We start from the raw sequence: 18,609 nt of genomic DNA on the forward strand, positions 1-18,609 counted from the left end.
GTGATGTGCACGTGACCACAGAAGCTGAGTACGTGACAGTCACCAGGGGCCTAGGCAGCTCCTGCTGCAGTGGCAAGGGCTGGTGTCCAAAGTCCTGGTGGGTCATTGCTATTTACAGTTAACCTTTCCGGTTTCTGGTGGATGCCCCAAGGAAGGCTATTTTTAAGTAGCCTGCTGGGTTTTCCGGGTGGCATATTAAGTTGGTGTGGATAGAGAAGTTGTCTAGCAATCTACTTCAGAAGAGAAATGTGATTGTTATTGTCCCTGAATGCAGGCCCCAGACAAGTTGAAAAGGGGTGCTGGTCCCTGGCTCAGAGCCAATTAGCAGCAAAAGAGAAGGAGCTTTAGACATCGTCTTCCCCTCAGACCTCACCTGGACGGTGGAGGGTGGTCATTCTCCGGAGCTAACCCAAGCACCAGGGACGGTGCTTCTTGAGGGAAGGTAGAAACAAGTCTCCCAACAGGTGTGACAGTTTCCCTGGCAGGCCCTTCCACACTGATGCTTGGTCCTGCAGGATGGGACAGCTAGTGAGCGGGCTGCAGGCCCAAGAACCCCTCTCAGGGTCTGGGACAGGCAGCTCCCAGGACCAGAGTTGGGGGAGGAAAACATTTCAGAAAAAGGGCAGGTGCTAGAAAGAGCTCGGGGCTTGGGGGCAGAGAAGTCAGTGGCCGGCCTTCAAGGGCACAGCTCCGGGATGAAATAAGTCCTAGAGGTCCTAGATGGGATTGGCTGGAGGGCCCCCAGCCCCGCCCAGCCCCGGAGCCTTTTCCAGGCCGGGTCCTGCCAGCTCCAGTTACAGCTCTTGGCTGTGTGCTTGCAGCAGGACGCGGAAGACTCCGGGCTCCAAGGTCAGTGAGACCACAAAACTCGGTTTTATTCTTCCCAGGCGGGGGCAATGCTAGAGCCAGTGTGAGGGGCCGTGTGAGCAGTGGACCCAGGGTTGTGGGCCGGGACCATCGGTAAGACAGTCACCAGGGGAAAGGAGGACACTGCTGCTGGTTGCAAAATGTGTGGTAACTAAAGAAGCCCCCAGAGTGCTGTCCTAGGCTGAAGCCTCCCCATCCCCTGTACAGAGGTACAGGTAACCGTTCCGTTCCGTGGCAAAGCTCTGCAGGAAGTGCCGGAACCGTATCAACAACACCCTGCTTGCAATGCCCGTTTCTAATAATCAGGATATTTTCTTGATGGAAAAAAAAATCTAAATGCCACTAAATTTAGGACCTTAACCTTCATCTTTCTTTCTCTTGTAACTTAGAGACTAATCGATTTGTTTCTGGGAGTGGTTTCCCTCAGCAGCATCAAAAAAGGTGCAAATCAGTGACTTGGGATATACTAACCCCAAAATGAACATTTTGAGGCCCTCAAAAGGAGCTAATTACTAATCGGCCCAATAGCTGGATCCAATTTAAACTGGTTCATGTTATTGTTAGAGATTCATTTTTGAAATGACTAACACATTCATAATGAGGCAAGTAACTTTTTTCCCCACTGGAGATAAAAATGCTGCAGCATTGGCCTAAATGTGTTTCGTCTCTGACAAGGCCTCTTCTTTGCTTATTTGGTTGGTTGGCTATTGGGGAGTTACTGTCGGCCTTGTTCTTGTTCCTTGAGTGGGTGACATCTCTGCCTTTCTATGCTCTGGTGGGTGTGGAGAGTGACATTTGCCAGGACAAGTCAAATCCCTCCTGGCTCTTCTCAGGGCTGCCCTTTAGACCTTCCGGCTCTGCGACCCCCCACAGGGTCAGCTGGGATCATGTGAGGTGGCAGTCGGTGCCCTCTTGACAAGGCTACGCGAGTACAACTGTTGTGCTATTTCCAGAAGTGCCTCTTTCCCTGTCTGCAGCTCTCACACTTCCTCTTTCATGAAGAAAACCACCACCAGAATTTGACAGGGGGGTTTCCTGACCAAGCAGACTCTCGGAGGAGATCAGGGCGTTATTCGGCTGTGTGAACACTCCACTTCCCCCTCCACATTTATAGATGCCTTTTCCAAAGAACCCCGCCTTTAGAGCTAACCCTTCTGAGGGTTAAGGCACTGTTCCCACAAAGCACAAGAGTGCTACATGCTCCTGTGGACTCTGCCAGCTTCATGATCCAATCACATCCTCAGAGAAGGGGCCAGGTCAGTTTTCCTAAAGGGGTGGCTGGAGAAGGTCCAGAAAACTCTGGCTTGGGGGAAGGGTGAGGAATGGGGAGTCCTGGGTATTCACAGGCAGGAGGGGAACTGGTTCTGAGACAGACTGCCCCTGGCTCAGAGGCCCTGGGTCTCTGACACGGCTTAGAGAAGGACCCATGTGTCTTCTCAGAGAAAACCATGCAGAACCTTGTATCAAGCATTCTTGGAGCTCCTGCCCACTGAGTCAGGAATCCTGCAGGGAGCCAGTCTTGAAGGTGGCTGTTGAAGGTCACATCCACGCCTGCCTGAGAAGCCACAGACAATCCTTACCTTGGGCAGGGAGGAGGCACCCGTTCTCCTTTACCATTTCAAAGGACTACAACATGGCTCCAGCTTCCGTTTTCTTGAAGACAATTTACCTTAAAGATGAATCTAGCAATGGCCCTATGTTTTCATCACAAGGAGTCCTAGGAAACATCTCTTTTATAGGAAAAGAACTTAAACGTCTCCTGCCTATGACTTTCTACTTGCTGAATAAAACAGAGATGCCCAAGAGTGCCTATTCGGGTGACAGTATATCCAGTGATGATGAAGTAACTTAAACCCTTTGCTCTCTTAGAACTAGGAGGAGACAGCCATTTTTCTGCTGGCCTAGGAGACTAGCATCATGGGAATTTGTTTAGAGTGTTCTGTGGAGCTGGCCCAACCCCAGATGTCTACTGTTTTGGGGTGATGTCTCTGGATGGAAAACTGACACGTGGCCCTCCCCCTGGCCTGCCACTGTTCTCCGGCCCCAAGGAGCTTAGACAAATGGACGCCGTGTACAGCTGCGCCAGAAATAACTCTGAGTCAGCAGAAAGGCGCCCATGGCATCTCCATCCAGAATATTCAGGACGACTAGAAGGCTCAGAATTGAGGCAGTGACAGAATCCAAGGCCTCCACATTCCAGGATATCACAAAACCACACAAAACCCTCAAACCAGGACACAGACTCTCAGTACACTTGCCTGGATCAGAGATATGTACAGATCTTGAGCACTCTGACAAAAGGGCTTAATGTGGTCATTCTTATTTTTTAACAGAGAGGGCAAATGTAGGAATAAAACAATACCACTGCCTTTGGCTGTGATCTTGTTCCCCATATAGAAACCTCCCTGGCTTGGAGTTCAGGAATTCTGCCAGATTTTAGCCCTGATGCTGTAAACAATGACCTTCCTTCTCACCTCTGCAATCACGATTTCTGTATAAGGGACAAGAGAGGAGGAAAGGAGAGAGAAGACCCATCTCCTCAGAGAAAGGCAGGCTGGCTCAGAGTCCCCAGCGCGGCTGGCAGTGCACTGGGTGCCGGGCATCAAAGTGGAGTGGACAGAGGTACCCTTGGCATCCAGGCCACTTCAGCAGAAGTTGGAGGAGAAGGAAAGAGAACAGGCTTATAATATTCTGGGACTCTGGGGGAGTCACATGCTCTGAAGTGACAATCCTGTGACTAGGAGTTGCTGTGGTAAATGCATTTCTACAGTCTTGGGCATCTAACCGAGCGGAGTGATCTGTGACACTCCTAGGTCCTAAACCACAAAGGTGGTTTCCTCCTCTGAGTGCTGGTCAGTGTGGGGCTGCCTGTGACGTGCTGGGGCCTGCAAGAGGCCTGTATCCAGGGCCAAAGACAAGCCTGGGTTAAAATTCAAAGAAATCCTGGGTTCAGTGTGCTGGCCCTTACATCTGGAGCAGGCCACTTCACTTCTCTTGAGTCTCTGTTTCCCCATCTGCCAAATAATGCCTACTTGGCAAGATTATTGCAAAGACTGAAGACAATATTTGTAAGGCCCTTTACATGGCACATGGCTCGTGGTAGAAGTTCAATAAATGTTAGTTTAAAAAAAAAATGAAAAGGCAATAAGGTTTGACTGGGTGTGCAGGAATGGTAAGGACCTTCCTGGTAGAAAGTAGAAATTCTCTTTTTTGTTTATTTTTGCTGTATCATATTACTGGAGAAAAGGTCATGGACTTCAGGCAGTCTGACCTTCATAACATCTAAAACGATCCAGATTTCCCCAAGCACTGTGAAGGAGTGTGGGGGAGAAAGAAAAGAAAGAAAAACATCAAACCGAAAGAGGGGCTGTGACTCCTGTACATCTTTCACTCGTGGATTTCTCCGCTGTGGTTCAGGGCCATCCCGTGAGGCTGTCTAATCCAGTTTCTCTTCTTTCCAGACACTCATCCAAGAGGAAGGATGACCAGTGCCTTCTCTAAGTTGCTAACTGGCCGCAATGCTTCTTTGTTGTTTGCTACCCTGGGCACCAGTGTGCTGACCACAGGGCACCTGCTGAAACAGCAGAATGTGCGTGCTGAGACCCGGGATCAGCACAGGCTATTCCCTGCAAGGTAAGTCCTCTTAGTTTTAAAAGAACTCCGAGCGCCAGCCAAAAATATGCTTTCCCCTGATGGAAACTGTCAGCAAGTGTCCCTCTTTTTGCCTTGGAGGATGACTAAATCCAATTGACAATCGTTTTTGAAGCTTATTAAGCACAGCGACCTGTGGTGAACACAAGGAAGTGTGGCGTCATCATTCCTGCCCAGAGCTTGCTGGCTGGTTGGCTAGTAATAATAGTAATAGTAACCATTTGTTGAGCACTTTTATGTGTGTTAAGTAGTATATAAGGAGTATATATTTTATTAATCTTAGCACCCCTTTGTGATGAAATGGAGCCTTAAAAAAATGTAGTGCCAAATGCGAATCCAAGGGACACTGAGTGTGGACCCATGCCTCTCACTGCTATAGTGCCTCTGGGAAATGTGGTGTTCTAGTGTTGATTTGAAGTATCAGCTTTAAAGGACATTGCAGATGGGGGGTGGAGGCGTGGTGTGAAGATGGACATGTGCTCTCAGCCCTGGGAACCTGGCCATGGATGAGACAGCACACACCGAATACAGCTAGAGGCAGTGCTGACTTTAAGGGATTGTGCATAGGCAGGCACGGGTGGGAGGAGACAGGCAAACCTGAGGGGCTTCTCAGAGACATTTATTGGCTCTCGTGGGAATCAGGATCTCTGAGGGAATTACCCAGCTCCCACCACGCACCTCAGGAATTCCTGCAGCAAGACTGCCTTTGTTTGAGCCTGGGGTGGTCCTGAATCCCTTATTCTGCAACCAATTCATATCCCAGGGTAGGATAGCACCCCGTTTTCTTTCTTTCTATGTATTATTCCAACATATATTTACTGGATGCCTGTTTCAATAGCCAGGCACTGCTCTCAACAAAGCAGATAGTCACGGAGCTTGCATCATAGACAGAGGACAGATCAATAATTGAATTTCTATGTAGTTCCCCCTGCAGGGTCTCTAGCCTCTCCACCCCAGCCCCCCCATTTCCCACTAGGCCTAAGGGACCAAAAGGTGGCTGCTGTATTTTACCAAAACTACTGGGTTAAAAAACAAAGTCTGCATATGATTTCAATGTATTTTCTAATCATTTTTACTCTGTCTCCTCTTTATATGAACATGAGCCACAGCCTGTGGGCTGCTGCAGACAGCATCATGGAAACCAGGTCCCTTTCTCTGGAAGCTCAGGGGACTTTTTTTTTTTTTTTAATCTGGCTTACTTAAGTCATGACTCCTAGCTAAATGCCCCTGTGCCAACTGGCTGAAGGGGGCCTGGTGGAAGGATGGGCAGAAACAAAGCCCATTCGTAGGCCCCTTCCTTCAGGGGCTGCTCACTGAGAGCCTCTCCCCTCCCACGCAGTGCAGACTACCCCGACCTGCGCAAGCACAACAACTGTATGGCCGAGTGCCTCACCCCGGCCATCTATGCCAAGCTCCGCAACAAGGCGACGCCCCAGGGCTACACCCTGGACCAGTGTATCCAGACTGGAGTGGACAACCCTGGCCACCCCTTCATAAAGACAGTGGGCATGGTGGCTGGTGACGAGGAGTCCTATGAGGTAACACTATCAGCTGCTGGTTCCAGAGTGGGGGAGGGGGCTGCTCTGGGTCCCGGTCCTTCTCTTCTCTATGGGGCCAGCTCTCTGCCGTCTCAGGCAGGGCTCCCTGAAAGGGGAGCCAGCTTCAGTAGAACATCTGGAATGCTTTCTGGAACAATGAGGTCTACAGCTTCCCAGGGCTTCCTTTGTTGCTGCTCTAGTGTCCCTCCCCACGGAGGAATGAGTTGCATGACAGCTCTCTGAGCTTGTCAAGGGGATGCATGGGTACTGAAAAAAATAAATCTCTTCATTTATTTTATTGCTGATGTGTATTCACCAAAAAGACAGTAGGAGATGATGCGTTTGTGGCTGGGCTTTATTGAGGGGGGGAGGATGGTTCACTGTGTCTTTAGAAAGTTACTGATTACACAGCCACTGTAGCCCAGACCACTGAGTTCAAGTCTCTCAGAGAAATCCTGTGATTTCCGCATCCTCATCCTCAGCGCAGAAGCACAGGGTGGTCTGCTGGTAGGGGAGCTCAGCCACCATGTGGTCCTCTCTGCAGAACTGCCTCCAGTCAAGGCAAATGCCTCCAGCCTGCCTCCCTGAGGTCTACCCTCTTCGCACCTTCTGCGGCAGGGAGCTGAAGGCAGTTGCCTGGAAGGCAGCCATTAAGAGGAGGGCACCTTCTTGAATAAACAAGACTGGTAGCTCCATCATGCACAGCAGTGCACAACTCTGGGCTCCCCAAGTCCCTGAGTAGAGCTAGCTCCCTGGACTTACGCCCCCCACCCACACTTCCCACAGCTCCCAAAGCCTGACGGGTTCTGTTATGTCTTCTCTTAACATTATTGCACCTAAAGGGTGTTCCTGAGGGTTTTGGTTTTCTAAACATAGATTTTGCACGAGGTATTTTGGGTGGGAAAGGTCCTCACAGGATGAGAGGTCTCTGCTTTGCCTTAACTACTGCTGTGCATTTTTCTTCTGGTGCAGCGGGATATCCACAATTTTGTTGCTTAAACTCTAGAACCTCACATCCCCTTTTGACCACAAAACTACTTAGCCTCTGATCTGACAGCTTCTTTTATCCCACAATGGCAAGAACTTCTGGGGAAAACCTTCAAATTCCTAAACAAGATTTTCTTGTTCAGTCTGATGTCAGTGAGCTTGGCAGAATCATCAGGGAGGAGGTTATGATGACAGTTCTGCAGCCCTGCCCCCTCCCAAGGGGCAAAGTCCCTTGAAGAGGTTTTTCTAGTATAAACCTATTATTATTTCTATCATCATCATCATCACTGCTAATCTACCATGCTCACACCCATTTTCCTGCATGGTAGACTTTTAACAGTAGACAAACCAATTAAAGAGAAAACAAGAGCATCTTTCCTCCCACAGGTGTTTGCCGACCTTTTTGACCCTGTCATTAAACTCAGGCACAATGGCTATGACCCCAGGGCAATGAAGCACCCCACGGATCTGGATGCATCCAAGGTAGGCTCAGCCCACTCTGCACCCCTCCTCTGAAACTGGCACTCCAGAGCCTAAAGTGAGGAGCTGCTGAGAAAAGGGCCCCTGAGTCAGATGCCCCATAAAAGCTCCGTGACCCCCTTAGCACAGCATACTTCCTGGAAGGCCCCTGAGGAGGCTAGGAAGGTCTGAAAGTCTTTGTTTCCTTAATACATACACTAGCGTGGTGTGGTTACTGAGAACTTGATGTCTTTCCTAAAGCAACTCCTTTTTTATCTTGCGCTTAGCTGGGGCAAAGGATTCCAGGCGGCGCTGTACAAAGTAGCTCTGCCTTATGTTATTTACCTCTAAGACCCCAGCCCCCCATTTCCTGAATGTGTCCAGCATGTTGGTTGTGCAGACGTGCTCAGTGACTAAGGGTCCCCAGCAGGAGATACTTCCAGTCAACAGGTTGGAACCCACTGCGCTTGTGGCAGGACCGTGGTCGGAGGCTGGCCGCGGTGACCCCAAACTCTGCTCGGCAGGTCACCCATGGGCAGTTTGACGAGCGCTACGTGCTGTCATCCCGGGTGCGCACAGGCCGCAGCATCCGAGGGCTGAGCCTGCCGCCCGCCTGCAGCCGTGCTGAGAGGAGAGAGGTGGAGAACGTGGCCATCACGGCCCTGGCGGGCCTCAAGGGGGACCTGGCTGGTCGCTACTACAGGCTGTCCGAGATGACGGAGCATGACCAGCAGCAGCTCATCGACGTGAGTGGCCCCTGAACCATCCAGAGCTGCCTGGGGTGGGGCTGAACCAAGAGCCCTGCCCCGTGTAGTGCGACCTCTTGCAGAGCTCAGGCCCCTGCCCTGGCCTAGAGTTTGCTGGGGCTTCAGCCTGTTCAGAATAATGAAAGGATGAGGCCTTAAAACTTTAGGATAAGCCACGGAAATACTCTAAGGAAAAAAAATCTGCCGAGGAAACTCCTATATGGAGCTGGTGGGTTGGGGATCGGTGGGGGTGGATGGAGAATTCCCATTGTTAATAAGTAGGAACAATTGGGTGTGGAAATCCTGTCTGTGCCCTGATGGTGGTCTCCATGACCACACCTAAAGAAAGCCCAGGAAACTAGGAAAATCTGGAAAGGACATTGTCCAGGTAGAACACCTGCCCTGACTGGCACTGGAGCCAGCCTCTGGGATTCCTGCTGCCTCTGTAGCCCCCACAGCTTCACCTTACCATAGCTTCACTTTATTTTCCATAGCTAAAACAGGATGGCGGTTTCAAAAGTAACTTTTAAGTAAACTCCAAGGGGCAGCAGAAGCAAGTATCTGTCATTTCAGGAGATGCAATGCCACAAAATATGTCCCAGTTCCAAACCTGACAGGCCAGCTTCATGGTCTGTAGGCCTTGGTCTCCTGGTCTCTGCAGCTGTAAGGCCAACCTACTGCCTGTCCTGTTGCAGAATAAACCCTCCTCCACCTCTAGTAGTCACTTCTGGTTTCCAGCTGAAAGGACGTGCTGTTTCCTGGGCAGTGACAGTCCACAAGCCTGTCCTGGCTCAAGTCTCTGCCCTCTTCTGTTTCTCAGAGATGGTAGAAAGACTTCCGGCCCCATAGCCCCCTGATTTCTTACCTTAGTGTAATCATACTTGAATATATGGTGTCCATATTCATATTCTTACTGTGTACACGCAGAAAGAAAAATGTCAGTCGCTTGACATTGATTTTGATAGATTAGTATATTCTAGTTAAAGGCTCAAGTTTGGGAGTCACACAGGTCTAGGTTTGAAGTGAGGCTTTGCCACTTCCTTGCTGTGTGATATTGGGTAGGTTATTCTCCTTCGGAATCTCAGTTTTCTTCACCTATAAAATAGAATGATTACACCTGCCTCACAGTGCTGCTGTCAGGATTAAAGGAAATAAAAGCACATACAGAGCAGAGAGCCTGACACATAATGAGCACTAAATTAATGGTGGTTATTTTTATTTATAGATCATTATTTTACACCCCTAGTACTTTTTAGTGAAAGGAATGATAATAAATGAATCAATAATGTTAGAAACGCAAAGAATGATGGCTGTATAGAACAGACTTTTCAGGGTAGCCCCCATCACTCACTGCCCACTCTGCCATTGCATGGGGTTGGTACTGATGGGGTACACACTCTATAGCGATGAAGTGTTTCCACCTGGGCTGAGCCAGTGAGTTTTAACCTTAGCTGTACACTCTAATCACCTGACGTGGTTAAAATATGTGTGTCAGGTGGCCAGTTAGCTCAGGTGGTTTGAGTGCAGTGCTCATAACACCAAGGTTGCCGTTTCGATCCCCATGTGGGCCACGGAGCTTAACCCTCCACAACTAATTGAAGACAACTACCTGACTTGGAGCTGATGGGTCCTGGAAAAATACACTGTTTTTACCCAATACAATCCTTAAAAAAAAAAATTATGCCCTGGCCACACCCCATAACAATTAAGTCAGAATTTCTGGGGGATGGGGACTGGGTATTTTTTTTTAAGTTCCCAGGTTGTTCTAGTGGGCAGCCAAGGCTGAGAACCACTGCCTGAGAGACCTCAGCCATTATTAGTGAGTTGAAACTTGGACACCTGGTGCTGTAGTCGTGTCTGATCTCATCAGTTTCTCCTTTCTGCTTTGTCCCCTTTGGCCTGCAGGACCACTTTCTGTTTGATAAGCCAGTCTCCCCTTTACTAACATGTGCCGGGATGGCCCGTGACTGGCCAGATGCCAGGGGAATCTGGTATGGACACAGCATTTCACATTTGCAATGTGTATAGACAATCTCCTTCAGATTGTCTGCTTGTCCTAACTTGAAGTTGCTGTGACTTGCACTTTTGACAGCATGCCCAGCTTGAGCTACATGGAGGAGAGTACTTAGAAATTGTGTGTGTGTGTGTGTGTGTGTGTGTGTGTGTAATACCTAAGTATTGTTGATGTTTCTAAGATGTATAGGAATGCTCGCTGGTTTGCATGAATTATGCATGAGAGAAAGACTATATTTTTAAGAAAAAATTAGCCTCATATTATTTGACCTCACAGAGAATCTGTTTCATGACATTAAAACAAAAGAGCAGAAAATGAAAAATAAATATTGAGGATTTAAGCAAAACCCTACAAGGAAGAATGGATATCAAGTGTACATATATTTTATCTTGGCCAACAGTCCTCATTCCTGTACCTTGGTAGGTTATTATGACACTACCCAAAAGAGCTGAGATAAAAGTGTTCATGAGCAGCTGCTCAATGGGGGTTGGTAGGCAGCGTCTATACAAACATAGGTGAAATCTTCTGCACCCCAAACATCTTGGGCTGCAGGTTAAATCTTTCTTTTCTTTTCCTTTTTGTTTTAAGCACCACCAGATTTTGGTTGAATCTGTTAGAACACAAAATACTCTTGTTAGTGTCAAAGCCCAGTGTTACCACAGTTGAAATATTGTCATCCTTGTCTGAGGAATGAGGGAGATTATATTCTTGTTGGGCAAAAATATGACATCTTTAAGGGTTGGAGCTGGTCTTATTCTTCATTCCGTCATGGTAACATTATTTTGTAATACTTGTTCAGGCACAATTAATAGATTAGGGCCATCTAGGAAATGAGGAAGGTGAAATGAAGCAATCAAGCTACAGAGGTAATGGAGATGTTCGTGTGTTGAAACAAACGTAATTAGCGCTCAACACCATATTTCTCTCTTCATTAGGCATAATTATGACAAGACATTTCTCATCTGGATTAATGAGGAAGACCACACCAGGGTAATCTCTATGGAAAAAGGAGGCAATATGAAAAGAGTATTTGAGCGATTCTGTCGTGGACTAAAAGAAGTAAGATGTTACCAGAAATTTCTAAATATTCACCAAAACATATTGTTTATTTTTGAAAGAAGACACTACAGTGACTTCCATCGTGGGGCTAATTTTTTTTAGGGATCATGGCACTTTTTTGGGGTGGGACAGTGCTTCAAAGCACGGATGATTTTCTTTTGTCACTAGCAAGCTCCTGTGCTTCCCTCTCCAATGCAGAATGGTTTGGGGAAGTCTGTGGATCACTAGTTATTTTCTGATTTCCTTAACAGTGCTCTTGACTGAATTCTAAGCATAGAGACAATATAGGATGTAACTATGATCATAAGTAACCTGACCATAGCCTCACCTGCTGAGAATTCCTATATTCTCCTACTAGCCTCACATTAAAAATAACAGCAATTGACACGTATTGAGTGTTTAGCATGTGCTCGGCACTGTGTTCAATGCTTTACATGGTTCATCTAATTTAATTGGACCATTTTAATATTCAAATAGGAGAGATAGCATTGTCTATTAAAGAAGTACTATAAATTTCATGGCAAACATATAGCACACACATCTCTCCCTGATGTTTGGGACGTGCTGACTTAATGGCTACTCGAGAACTCCATCATTTATTCACTCTTATAGGTCGAACGCTTAATCCAAGAGCGCGGCTGGGAGTTCATGTGGAATGAGCGTCTAGGATACATTCTGACCTGCCCTTCGAACCTCGGCACGGGATTACGGGCTGGTGTCCACGTTAAGATCCCAAAGCTGAGCAAGGTAATGTCATGTAGCCAGTGGCCCTGCTGGGTTCCACTGGGATCAGCTCAGATGGGACTGCTTTGTGGAGGGAGAAAAGCTCACTGCCCCTTCCTTAACCCTTACTTTCTGCACCTATAACCGAAAACAACGAGAAAGCTTTTGTTTATCTCAAAAGATGTTTGTGTCAGTAGGACAGAAGATTAAGGGACCATAGAAAGGGCAGTGGCTTCAAGAGCAAGAAGTGTAAATTCTCCCCTCAGAGAACAAATCCGGTTGGTAGGCTGGCGGCGCGGCTCTGCCTCCCGTCGCTCCTTCCATCTCTTTCTCTCTCTCCTAGTACTGAGGTTCTCAGGCTTGAGCCTGCATCAAAACCGCCTGGAGACTTGTAACAACACAGATTCCCAGGCCCGCCTGCAGAATTGGCATTTCTAAAAGTGTCCAGGTGATGCCGATGCTGCTGGGCAGGGAACGACACTTGGAGGACACTGTCTCCTTTGCACAGTGACCGTAAGGCCCCAAGTTCTAGCTCGTGGGAAGGGGAGAGCACACAAGTGTTTCCACGTAAAGATTTACGGTCTAGGCCTGGAAGTGGCACACAGCACTCTGCCAGAACTTAGCCCATGGTCACTTTCTTAGCTCCACTTGTGGAAGAGGAGGAAAAAAGGGCAACTAATAATTTCTGCTACAGCACACCAAGTGAGTCAAATCCTTTATTTTAGAAAATGTGTTTCCTGGCCAAAAGAGTATGAACATTTTTGTTACTCAAAATTTCAATGCTAAAAAAATTATTTGATATGATTTAACTTCATGATTTTAAAAAGTGATACTGTAATATAGATGAATAATGAAAACTCACCAAAGCTGGCATCCAGATGCTGAAAAAGCAATATAGAAGTTAATTACAGCTGCGCAACCTTCTAGATGTGTGACCGTGGGAAAATCAATTCCTCTGAGCCTTCGTTTCCTCCTCTGTGAAATGGGGATGTTGTAAGGTTTAAAAGTTCCAGCACAGTGCCCTGGTACATAGTACATATATGCTTAAGAATATTAACTCTTGTTATCTCTCAGTATACATCTTTTCTAAGTGAATGTGCCAATGACGGTGAATGGATTTTGCCTCTTATAACACTAAGTATTATCCCTTGTCCCAGGATCCCCGCTTTTCTAAGATCCTGGAGAACCTAAGGCTGCAGAAGCGTGGCACAGGTGGTGTGGACACGGCAGCAGTCGCAGATGTGTATGATATTTCCAACATTGATCGAATTGGTCGATCAGAGGTATCATCTCTTTCAATTTCCAAACATGAACTAACAAAATCGGCCTAAGAGAAAGAGAAGTGACCTAAACAGCCTATCTTATTCACAAACCCCGAGAACTCCCCTTTCCCCACTGAGTCCCGAGTCACGTTAGCGTTTCATTCTGTAGAGTCCTTCTTCCACGGAAATAACCTCATAAAGGTAAGCACAATGTAAGCTGAGAGTGTACAGGCAAGTAAAGGAATTCACAGTGGGGCTGCTGTCACCACTCGCTCCTGGGAGCTATTCCAGCAATCTTCAGCAACACGGGCGCTATTATGCTGAAGGAGAGCAGTATTTTACCACTGAAGTCAGAGAACAAGTGTGCTGTCTCTCTGAGGGTGGTAAAATAGCGGAATTTTCTCTTCATTCTGAATTTCCTTTGGGGAATTCTGTCACCATCACTTTCGCGGTTTTAGATACTTGATACTTTCTAAAATTTTATTTTCAGGGCTAAAGATGGCAAGTAAGGCATGCACTAGGTATACGTAAGAGCGTGTTCATAAAATAATCCTTAGAGTTCTGTGAACACATAGGATGAAAAGGATTCACCCACTGTCTGTAGTTTAGGAATCTGGAGCGATACGGGAGGCAAAGCATAAAGAGCAAATGCTGATCTCAGTAAGTCGTACCAACTTGCCTGGATATGGTCCCACTGAACATATTTTGCCCATCATTAATTTAAAAGTTTCTTCTTATTGTTACATACAATAATAACTCAGTGGCTGGTTATTAAACCTGTGAATTATCGATGCTCTTTCTTCTTCCTTGCCACGGTTTGAATATTTCCTTGCCTGGTAGTATCCCTACCAGTAAACTGAGGAAAGGAAGGGAGAAAGTACTCAAACAATTAAATCGGCCTGTGTGCTACCAGCTCTGGTAAAGTACTTGAGGAAGAAGCAGTTGTAAAGACCACAACTTCTGAAATTTCCTGTATAACGTGTGGTGTACTGAATAAAAATATCTGGGGGCTCAGTCCTATCTGCTTCTAATATTAACTAGATTTTTATTATTGGAAAGCCAGGTAGCATTATAAAAGCTAGAAAAATGCCAAAAAGTACTAAAAAACAAAACCACTTATTTAACCTAACAATCCTGAAAAAAACCATTGTGAACATTACTCTAAATTCCCTTCCATTCTTCCAATTATTCAAAAAAGTGTTTTTTGTTTAAAGATTTTATTGAGAAATTGGGGGAGGGAACAGCGCTGGGGAATCGGGGAAGGGGAACAGACAAGTTGTCCTTTTGTTCTTCAGTCTAGTTGTGGAGGACGTCGCTTCACTGGCCCATGTTGGTATTGTGATCATTGTGCTCTTCCTGGCTGAGGCAGATTGGTCGCTGGCCATTGGACGGCCACTCATGGCAGCTCACACTGGATGCTGGCTGCTCATGGTAGCTCAGGCAGCTCACTGCAGCCCCACTGCAGCCTATGCCCATTGCCAACGACTACGGCAGCCCAGCTCCAGGTCGAGCTGTGTTCACCATCTTAGCTGTAGAGGGCGCAGTGTCACTGGCCCATGTGGGATCAGAAATGGCGGCCCTGCTGCCCACTCTTAACCAAGGAGCCACTCAGCTGGCCTTCAATAAAAAGTGTTTTTTACAAAATTTAGTATTATAACATATATTTGATATTATAACACAGCTTTTTCCCAATGTATTATATCATGAACACTGTCCTACAATATTAAGTATTCTTAACAAACGTGATGTTTAATGACAGCATAGTACAGACAGTCCATTATCTACTTAGTATCTCCATGATTGATGTTTTATTTGACCATCTCTCTATATAAATCTATGACCATCTCTATACATAGCCCTAAACACAACTCTGATTATTTAGTTGGGATATATTTCGAGGAAAGGAATACCATGGTTAAAGATGAGGGGCCCTTACTTATGACCAAGTTTACTACCAGAAGATTTATACCAAGATAGAGTCCCACTGGCTGTGAATGAGAGACCCATCTCACCACACCCTCATCAACATTAAGATGGGTCAATTGACTGAGTAGAAAGTATGTGTTTCTTTGCTTAGTAATGACTAGCATTCTGATCCAACCCTCCCTCGAGGCCTCCGTTTCTTTATGCATGAAAAGCGGTGGGGAGGAGGCTGGACACCCTCATGCCTAAGGTATGTTTAGCTGTGATATTCAGTGACCCCTTCCATCCTTGCTGTTCATTCCTGAGTTGTAGCATGCTATCTGGAATTAACTAATAGTTTAGTGTCTTAGTTTGGGTCTCTGCAGAAGCAGTGCAAGTAATTTGTTAGGGAGGTGATCCCAGGGAAAAATTCATAAGTAGATGTACTGTAATTTAAGAAAAATCAATACAGTAGTACCTTGGTTTGTGAGCATAATTTGTTCTGGAAACTACTCGTATTGCAAGACATCGCTTGTTTACCACATTAAAATGTATTATAAATGTTTGCTCGTCTTGTGGAGCACTCGCAAACCAAGTTATTCGCAATCCAAGGTTTCACTGTATTTGTAAACCAAAGTTTGACCATTTTTTCAAAAAGAAGAAATTTTGAAAGTCTGTCTTAAGATAATTCAGTATCATTTAAGTAGCAAATTTGTCTGCTACAGTGAAAACATGATTTAATTGCCAAACATTTTACTTTAAACAACTTTTCAGACAGATATCCACCATTAAATGATAATATCTGAACTACAGCATATTCAGTGTTTGGGTAGCCTAGTGGCAGATCAGAATTCAGGTCCAGGCCAAAGAATGACACAGGGGTGTCACTGTATAATTTTATTTTACTTTAAAATGAACTCTGTTATTTTACAGCTGAGACTGATGGAGGAAAAGTGTCTGAGATGCCAACTGATGGTTTTCAGATATATAAAAAAGTTCTCACACACAAATTAGTTACCCATCTTAACTAAAGAAAGATTGAGGGAAACTCTGTAATATCTCTGCTTCCCATCTCTGACAGCGACCATTAGACGCCTCTCCCACCACAACCCTGTAGGGAAATAATGAGAAGGAAGAAATGGTGACAAAGTCCATCTAATGTGCCAGGTTCTCAGTGACCCAGTGTTGTTCCTATTGATCAATGCCGTGCATATGTCTTCTGTGCAAACTAATCATTCATCTTCTTCACTATTAAAGGTTGAGCTTGTTCAGATTGTCATCGATGGAGTCAATTACCTGGTAGATTGTGAAAAGAGGCTGGAGAGAGGCCAGGATATTAAGGTGCCACCACCTTTGCCCCAGTTTGGCAAGAAGTGAACTTTCCCTTACCCGGTTTATAAATAATCTGTCTGCTGGTATGACAGACATAAAGAAATCTCTAGTATGAGAGTTTTTGTAGACTGGAAAAAAATGTAAAATTGTATGTCCTGTCTATCTTTATAATAAAACTCTCCTTAATCGCTTTGGTCTCCCTGATGTATTTTTTTTTAAATGTTAAGAAGAGCAAACACATCTAATTACAAGGATCAGGAAACAAATACTTTTTTAAGGCAATGATGAAACTAATATTTGTAAGACTACTTACACACAAATCTAGAAACCCTCCAACTATCTAGATGCAACTATAGTCAACCCTTTAACAAGTTCCTATGGATACCATTGGAAAACGGTGAACTAGCTTAATAATTTTCTGGCAAATAAAGCAAGAGGAGATTCATTTCTCTTGGAAGTGTAGAAATAACAGAGGCTATTTATTCAGGGTTTAGGGGAGTGAGTCAGCAAGGGAGTCAGCACCCATGAATTTGGCAGAAACTCAAAGGCAGGTACAGGAAAGCTTTATGGTGAAAAAAAGGAAAGGCTTCAGGTTCGCTCTGAGTGGGGTTGTGGGCATGGGGAAATGGGAGGTCAGCCAACTAGAAGCAAGGTAACCTGTGTAATTGCTTTGGGGAGCATATTCGTTGTTCTCTGGTTGGTGCTGAGTTGGAATCGGGGGCAAAAATTAGGGAAGCTGGAGGTCACTGACCAAGCCTAATTTGGGGTCTGACTGCTGCAGAGATTGGGGTTTAGCTTCCTGAACTGGTTGCTGCAGACGTTGAGGGCCAGAGTTCTAGTGTCATGTGTGGTCTGACCATTGTCTATTTACGTATTCAGTCTCCAAAAGCAATCCTAAATTCGATGCCTGAAATCCTGAAAATGATTTTAGTATAATTTGAAAGGTGACTTCTTCCCTCAGCATGCAGACCCTTACCTCAAATCTTGTTATTCTTTTCTGTTTATCCTATGATGTCTATAACCTGAAGGAGCATGATAGAGGTGGGAGCAATTAATTTTGTAACAAGTTATGCAATTGCTTCACATACATAAGGAAAATATTGTTAGCTTGAATAACAGGAATGAGATCAAGTTCTGAGTTCTCAGAACAACAGGGCTGCCAATTCGATTGCCACATGGGCCAGTAAGCTGGGCCCTCTACAGCTAAGATTGTGAACAATGGCTCTACCTGGAGCTGGGCTGCTGTGAGTGAGTGGCCGGCAGCTCTTGTCGCCCGACGGCTATGGTGGACCACAACTAGACTGAGAACAACAGCTCGGAAGGGGAGAAAAAATAATAACAATAAATCACTGCTGTAATGTAAATATTTTCCTTCCCTCCTGCTATAGTAAGAAAAATAAAGTATAAAAAGAATACATTTGTGCTGGTGCTAATAGGCAGCACACTAACTTTTGAGTAACAAATTGATGTGTGGTAGAAATTTAGAAGAGGAAACCACACTCAGTATAATTCAGGACATACTAAACACCCTGAATGGGATGGGGTGGAGAGATGTTCTACAATCAATGCCTATAGACAAAAGAGTGATCAGAACCTCAGGCGGTGAATGGCACTCTGGGGACAGAGGGATAGAGGTTTGAGAAGACTGGTGTCATGGCTGAGCACGTTGATTCTACAGCCACATTGCTTGGGTACAAGTCCCAACTCTCTCACTATATGCCATGAAATGATTTACTTAGTATCTAGGTTCCTTAGTTGCTTTTTCATAAAATGAGAACAATGATAATGCTTATCTCATAGGGCTGTTGGGAGGATAAAAGTAATATTTGTAAAGTTCACTTAGAGGAGCTCAATACATTATAAGTACTATGTAACAGTTTGCTGAATAAATAATAAAAACAAAGGAATATTATATTATAATCTGTGAATATCCCTTAAGAGCACCCCTTAGGGCAAACCAGACCTCATAGTCCCTCTTCTGAAAGGTTTTATAAGAGTAAGTGGTAAAGGAAGGCAAAGAAACAAGCATACAGCTAAAGAAAAAAGCATAAATGAGCTGAAGAGACTAG

At 45.6% G+C, this 18,609-nt stretch overlaps 1 protein-coding gene across 1 annotated transcript; it reads left to right on the forward strand.

Annotated features, from left to right (window-relative positions):
• Positions 1-741: 741 nt before the first annotated feature.
• On the forward strand, positions 742-16,730 carry CKMT2 (creatine kinase, mitochondrial 2). The gene is made up of 10 exons (XM_019652602.1): positions 742-849; positions 4,329-4,500; positions 5,858-6,056; positions 7,431-7,526; positions 8,027-8,248; positions 10,154-10,239; positions 11,198-11,321; positions 11,934-12,068; positions 13,202-13,327; positions 16,466-16,730. Exons 2-10 carry the CDS (start codon positions 4,349-4,351, stop codon positions 16,583-16,585), a joined length of 1,260 nt encoding a protein of 419 aa, XP_019508147.1. The 5' UTR covers positions 742-849; positions 4,329-4,348; the 3' UTR covers positions 16,586-16,730.
• Positions 16,731-18,609: the final 1,879 nt, after the last annotated feature.

Source organism: Hipposideros armiger, unplaced genomic scaffold (genome assembly GCF_001890085.2).
Source record: "Hipposideros armiger isolate ML-2016 unplaced genomic scaffold, ASM189008v1 scaffold_182, whole genome shotgun sequence".
In the NCBI taxonomy this organism is placed as follows: domain Eukaryota; kingdom Metazoa; phylum Chordata; class Mammalia; order Chiroptera; family Hipposideridae; genus Hipposideros; species Hipposideros armiger.